At 43.1% G+C, this 7,500-nt stretch overlaps 1 protein-coding gene across 5 annotated transcripts in view; it reads left to right on the forward strand.

The window, feature by feature from the left end:
- Positions 1-7,500, forward strand: part of LOC113649732 (rho GTPase-activating protein 21-like) — a 91,481-nt gene that overhangs the window by 64,406 nt on the left and 19,575 nt on the right. For 4 of the 5 annotated variants that reach the window (XM_047811185.1, XM_047811187.1, XM_047811183.1 and 1 more), the window contains 3 exons: positions 320-2,114; positions 6,599-6,727; positions 6,823-6,925. In XM_047811185.1, coding sequence (XP_047667141.1) covers positions 320-2,114; positions 6,599-6,727; positions 6,823-6,925 — 2,027 coding nt within the window. Of the gene's footprint in view, positions 87-319; positions 2,115-6,598; positions 6,728-6,822; positions 6,926-7,500 lie in introns of all 5 variants that reach the window. The other variant, XM_047811188.1, reaches the window with a different exon arrangement.

Here is a 7,500-nt window from a genome sequence, read left to right on the forward strand (position 1 = left end):
GGAAATCGTGTTTGCTTTGGCTGGTGGAAACTCTGGATTGGTCCTCGTATGTGCTTGTGCTTCTTTTTCCCAATAGCCAAGGGCGTGTAAGTATTAATCTCTACTCCAAAGTGTCATCGAAAGTTGTTTTCCTCTCCCACATCTCTTTTGTATGTTTAAAGGGTGGTAACATCAGGCTGGTTACATCGGGGTGGGAGCAGTACATCTGCTTCATCACACTATACTTCTGTTGTTATATTCATATATACACACAGTGTTTCGTTCCTTATTTTCAATCAATAATTATGTAATTGCTTAAGAATCCGTTTTCTCATTTTAGGCCTATTCCAAAGATGCATATCTTAAAGGGAATGAAGCATATAGTGGAAATGCGCAAAACATCCCAGAACCTCCTCCTATCTGCTACCCTCGGATAGAGACTAAGACGTCAGGGATGACACATACCGATGAGCCTTCTACTCCCGCGGGAGCCCATGGAGTGTTGTCCCAAGGGGCGGAGCCAAGCTCTGATACGATCTATTCTGTGGAAGTCCCTACTACACAGTTGTCTCCATCTTCTCCTCATCCACATGTCTCCAAACTCCAGACTGTCACATGCATATACGATGAAACTGTACACGTTGCAGGGGCAGAGGTTTCTGATTCTCCGGACCGTTCTCCTCACCTGCATGGCACAAGCAATAATCTCAGGTTTCAGGAGACAAAAAACACACCTCTTTGTACCTCATCTCTGGAAAACATTTCCTCGGTTCGTCCGCGATCCCAAACCACGCCTTGTCCTTCTTCTGGCAGAGGGACACAGTTTCACTACACACCAAAAAGACCATCAGAATCACCGGGATTCTCCACACACATTCCTCCGTTTCATCCTGGCTCCACATCCACGCCGTCTGGCAGACATGCCATGGGCCATTTCACAAACTCTCCTACAGCAATTGCATCATCTCCCTGCTCCCCAATGCACCAGAACATTGACTGGAGAAATTACACCACCTACAAGGAGTACATTGACAACAAGCGCCTTTATACCTATAGTAGCAGGACCATACAAGAAAGACTGGACAGCCTGCGAGCTGCAAGCCAAACTAATAAAGCAAACATGAGTACAGAGGGCATGAATGGATCCCAGCCAAGGCAGAGGAGCATGTGCCATGAGCGAGGTTCTGCGAATGCTGGAGTCCAGTCTCTATGCAGCAAGTCTCAGGAAAGACTGGAAGTAAAGGAACGAGTAACCTCAAGAAACTGGCATCGGAGTGCATCACAGGATGCGATTCCTTTATCCTCAAAGAGCACATACAAACCTCGGGCAAGATCTTGCGACTACCTGGGCAGACAAGCTGAGGGCAGGGTGTCATTGATAGACAGGAGGGTTTATGGAAGGACAGAGACGGAGGAAAAGGCACTTAACTGCACTGGAGAGGAGACAAAAGACTGCAGGCAGTCACTCTCGTTAGGCAAAGGGGCACAGACTCAAAGGAACATGGTAGCTGGATATGGCAGTTTCCCAGGACTCAATGCTAAAAGTAAAGGTACAGATCCAGTTCTAAGCTCCAGAGCAGAGAGTCTGGATAATGCTGCTGCTTCTACGTCAGGGCTTTCCATTCAGACCTCCAGACTGGACGACTCCTACGTAGCCAAGGCTCTCGCTTCCTTAAACACGGGTGTTACCACAACTTTGGTGACCACAAAAAAACAAAGAACCGACCTTATGCCAAATCACATGTCTCCCGTACGACAGCATGAAGGCCATTTGGAGCCCACGGGTTCCATTCCTCGCCCTGACCAGTCCAAATGTCAAAGGACTCAGCAGGAAGGGGCTTCAGTAGCCACTAATGGCTCGGTTGTAGAAGGTCTCGAAGGCGCTGAGGCCACAGTGGTGGTGGTGAGGAGGGATAAAACAAAAAAGTCAGGTCCTTCACAGTCAGGTCCTCTCAGACACCCGTCCTACATCCAGGCTGTGAATGATGGAGCAGGAAGAGTGGAGAATATCACAAAGAAGTGCTGGGGGTCCAGAAATGCTGTGCAAGACGGATTCACACACTGGTTCGGAGAGGAATACAAACCTTCAGGATCCGGCCAACTGCACGAGTCCCTCGACTCTATCCCCTTCATCGGTAAGCCTTAATTTAATCGAATAATAGATACGATTGGACAGATAGTATCAGCAACACTGTAACAAGTGCTAATGGTCATGCTTACTACTCTACATCCAGAGATATTTTCTTGAATGCATAATGTGATGTTTTATTAGAGTTATTACTGCTTTTATAAACATACTTTTTTAATTAAAGCACAAGGCTCAAAAGATTAGAGCCTCAGTGTTATTTCAGCTCCAAGAGGAGTTTAGTGATATGAAGTATGGCAGGTCTAATAAACACCCAAGATCACAGTGATAACATATGATGTTATTGATGTGTGTGTGTGTGTAATGGGATGCAGAACAGATCGTATGGCAGTATCAAGAGTGTAAAATGTTTCCCTGGACTGCCGGGAAAGAGGATCCTGTTATTCCTTTTACATATTAAAGCTCTTCTCTAAAGTTCTTATGCTTTTAAAACTGAAACCCGAGAGCAGCTCACGTGTAAGATGTTTGCCATTACAAAACAGCAGCAGATTCCAGGAAATGGAGTGAATTTCGTAATGCAGACTGTGTTTAAGTTATGAAAAAAATGGGTCTGCCTGTACAAACACATAGCAGGAACCTTATAAAGCAGAACTTCCCCTCTGGTGTTTGCCAGTACTAAGATTCGCCGGCACACACCAACACGTATCATCATAAACTAATACACAACATCACACACAATACTGTACACTCCAACATTCACTTTAATCACCACCACTTACCACACACAAATGCACACATCACATACCACCACTCATCATCACACCCCACCACAAACCAACCAACTTACCATCAAATACATCACACACCACCACCACCATTCATCACACACCGACGTACACCACCACTCACCACTACACCACTACACACCACCACTTACCATCACAACAACCACTCACCACCACACTCCAGCATTCATTATGAAACATCACGCACCATCACAACAACCACCAGTCGTGGGCAGTCGTGGCCTAATGGTTAGAGAGTCTGACTCGTAACCTGAAGGTTGTGGGTTCGAGTCTCGGCCACGATTGAGGTGCCCTTGAGCAAGGCACCGATTCCCTCCCAACTGCACCCTGGGTGCCGCGGCATAAATGGCTGCCTGCTGCTCCGGGTGTGTTCACTGCTGTGTGTGTGCACTTTGGATGGGTTAAATGCAGAGAACGAATTCTGAGTACGGGTCACGTCACGTCACGTCGTCCTCACACGTCGTCATTCACACAAACCACCACTTACCATCACACACCAACAACTCTGTTCTCTACAACACTATCTCCCACAAATCAGATTCCAGTTACACTCGGTTGCAAGACTGAGAGGGAGGAAGATGAATCATTCCACTTTATTTTGGTTATTCCTTTCATCGGTTTTACACCGATGTGGATCTAAAACACAGATTACAACAAACCGTGGTGATACAACCCTTACTCACAAACCAGAATAATTGGTCAAATGGTAATAAAAGTGAAAATGGAGAAATAATACGAGATGACAAAGAACCGGTAAAACCGCTAGAGCCAGAAGAAAAAACAACAACTTCAAAGAGGAAGCATGTAACAGAACCAACAAGCAGTGAGTGTTAAAAAGAACAGGAAGCTCTAATCATACTCTATATGGGATGGAGAAGCTGAGCAACAGTTGAAACAAATCAACATGAGTGTTTTTTAATAAGAACAGGAAGCTGTGGCTAATAGAATGAGCTCTGGAAGGAGAATCATGATATCAGTTTATTTTTTATTACTCATTTAGTCCATAAAATTCAAGTATGGAGTGAACGAAGAAAAGCATGTTTAATCTCTGTGTAGCGTTGTTCTAGAATGAGAAATTAAACAGCTTTTATATCCTGTAATGAATCACTAAGCATTAAAGGTGGGGTCTCCGATTTTTGAGGAACGCTTCGGAAAACTGAGTCGAGTCGAATAATAAACAAAACAAACGTGTAGCCAATGAGCAGAAAGGGGCGGGGCTTGTCGATACGGGCGGAGAGAGTGTTCGGTGCGCGTGTGTGACATTAGCATAAAGCGGTTTTAACATCGACATGGAGGATAAAAACAAAGAAAGAAAGAGAAGAAAGACTTACGATAAGGACAAGAAGTAGGACGTGTTAATATAGGATCAGCTTTCCAGCGCTGGAGAGAACTGAAGGAGCAGGAAGTTGGCCACATATTCACAGGTTGGAGTTTCCCGAGTCAATAACTCCTGAGCTAAACGCTGTTACTACACAAATAACACCTCTTTTCTATCGTAGTAATGTAGAGAGGCAGCTACAACCGCGTTTTGTGTAGTAACAGCGTTTAGCTCAGGAGTTATCGACTCGGGAAACTCCGACCTGTGAATATGTGGCCGACTTTACTTAAGACGCCGAGGCGCTTTTTTCCTTCTCGATAGGTGAGTAACGTTGGTTTTGCTTTGTTACACAGAACTAATATATGCCTTTGTCCTTTACATCATTATGCTTGTGTGGCATTTTTGCTTGTTTGTTTATCTACAATCGTATTGTTCTTCCCTTCAGCTATGATAAAGACATGTTTCTTTCCGTTAGTCTCCCGGGTTACGTATGTATGTGTGGGCGGAGCTATCGATACAGGGGTGGGACCCGTTTGGGTTAGGGGCGTGTTTGTTTTGGTGATTTCATATGACAACATTAGCTTTCAAACAACGGAGACCTCACCTTTAAAAGGTAACTGAAGCAAGACATATTTTATAACTTGATCTGCACAAGTTTTAAGGCCATTTCTACAGTGTTTTAAAGCAAATTGTGTATTTTAAAGTTAAAATAAATATGTAAAAAATGTCTCTTTAGTCTTAACACTAAGCCAGGAATGAAACCGTTTATACTATGGGACAAAATTAAACAGCTATTACGCCGATTCTTCTGTTTACTGTGAAACTTCTTTCGGTATTTGTCATCGCCACAGTCACACATCACGGGTGAAGGGTGTGATGTGACCGATATCATGTACAGCTCTTTTCTACACCGATGATGTGGAAGTGTAAGAACCCACAGGGCCTGTTAGGACTCGAGCGAACAAACGTACCTCTCTGTCTGGCGTCAAACACCATGACGCCGATGCTCACCTGCTTCTCTAAACCAAACACGGGAATTAATCACTTCCTCTTTACCCTGTTAATTAGGACAAAAACAAACCATCTTCCTTTTTATTAAAAAGTCTGACTTTTATTTGACATTGAACAGTGTTTTGGGATTTGAAAATGATCATAAAACATATATTACTGAGATATTACAAAACATTTAAAAACAAATACATCAGAAAAAATATCCGTATTTTAAGTTTTGTTATTGTTTGGCGGTGAATAATATACGGTGTGATCTTTAATCGATATAAACTGGTATCTTATAAGCACCTTGTTCACCAGTCATCAGCAACTGATGTAAAGTATTTACGCAACGCCAGACTGGGATTTCGTCATCAGCAAAGCATTTACATATTATGTAAATTAGCTATGACTCACATGGCAGCTCAGTGGTTCACTGTTTAACATGTTGGACTGCTGAAGAGAAGGTGGTGAGATTCAATCCCAGTGCTCTCTTTTACAAGAAGGGGGTTTGGGGGGGGGGGGGAGTCGTGGCCTAATGGTTAGAGAGTCTGACTTCAAACACTAAGGTTGTGGGTTCGAGTCTCGGGCAGGCAATACCACGACTGAGGTGCCTTTGAGCAAGGCACCGAATCCCCCCAACTGCTGCCCGGGCGCCGCAGCTTAAATGGCTGCTCACTGCTCCGGGTGTGTGTTCACGGTGTGTGTGTGTTCACTGCTGTGTGTGTGTGTGTGTGTGTGTGTGCACTTTGGATGGGTCAAATGTAGAGAACAAATTCTATGGGTATGGGTCACAGTACGTAGCCGTATGTCACATCACTTTCCTTTCCTTTCCTTCCTTGAACAGGACCCTCAACTGCTCAGGTGTATAAATGTAAATTACTCTGTATTTGGACGTCTCCTAGATGTCTTTGGAACAATTTGATAAGTTTCTTCAGCTCCCTACTTTCACTTTCCTCTTTAGTTTCTACCTGTAAATATAGTTAATGGTATCCTGTCATATACAACCTGTCAGTGTTTATGAATGAAAACAACATTCCTGCCCAGAATTGGCCACTTCCTGTTCATCTGATTACAGTAAGATCTGAAAATAAATAGCTATTTATTTTGTCTAGAGCGCTTAGTAAATAAGGTTGTTGCGTCTGGTGAGAGCTCATGCGGCTAGCTTGCTCTGCTAATCTCAGAGAGAAGCTAGTAACGAAACCGAGCACCTACAGTAACACGTGAATTAAATCAAACTTAATAAGATTTTAAATCGTGTGGTGTGTTTAAGTGATAGAGCAAGCTGTGTGTTATAGATGGAGGTCTGAGCGTTTGAGACTTGGCAGATTGGAAGCTAGCATTGTGTGTCCTCATTTTAATGTAGGTATTTCAGGTACCTGTATACAGCTTCCTATTTCTTTTTTTATTTTTCCTTAGATGAGCCGTCCAGCCCCAGCACTGACTTCGATGACACGCAGTTCCCTGTTTGCACCGTCGTCTCGGCTGTTCCTCCGAGTCCCACCTCCTCCTCTGCCATTTTTCACCGCCAGCTCTCTCACGGTCAAGGTGACATGCTCATGACAAATACGTGAAGTCGGCAGTCACTGTATACCTGGCGAGCAGGTTATGACCTGTGTGTGTGTGTGTGTGTGTGTGTACAGACTCCATGCGGTTCACAGTTCAAGATTCTGATTCTGGCACTAAAACTGAGCGTTCCAAGTCCTGCGATGAGGGACTGGACACCTACAGGGACAAAGGACAAGGGTACGTCGTCTTTACACGGGATTAGCCCCTCATTTCTTTCATCTAGTATTGTTAAAGCACTCAAATTAACGCTTTTGTTATCTCTGAACTTATGTACAGTAATGTATTAACATGGAAGAAGTCCTGATGATAATAATAATAATAATAATAATAATAATAATAATAATAATAATAATAATAATAATAATAATAATGTGAAGAGCTGCATACTTGAATGCTTCTTTATGATTTGGAGAGATTCTGCATGTTTCACTAATGACCCAAAAATGTCACAGCTGTGTGAAATGTGGTGTTACACTAATGATTAATACTGTACACTATTGCAGTTACTTGTTTTGTGATACACTGTTCTAATGAAGTCACAGTAATGTTTCATATTACAGAGTTTGTTTAAAAGAAGCATTAAGACAGATGTGGAAAAGCACTGATAGTAGGATTGGTATATCACTAATGACAGTTGGTATATCACTAATGACAGTTGGTATATCACTAATGACAGTTGTTATATCACTAATGACAGTTGGTATATCACTAATGACAGTGGGTATATCACTAATGACAGTGGGTATATCACT

The sequence above is a fragment of the Tachysurus fulvidraco genome, chromosome 3 (genome assembly GCF_022655615.1).
Source record: "Tachysurus fulvidraco isolate hzauxx_2018 chromosome 3, HZAU_PFXX_2.0, whole genome shotgun sequence".
NCBI classification, from domain to species: domain Eukaryota; kingdom Metazoa; phylum Chordata; class Actinopteri; order Siluriformes; family Bagridae; genus Tachysurus; species Tachysurus fulvidraco.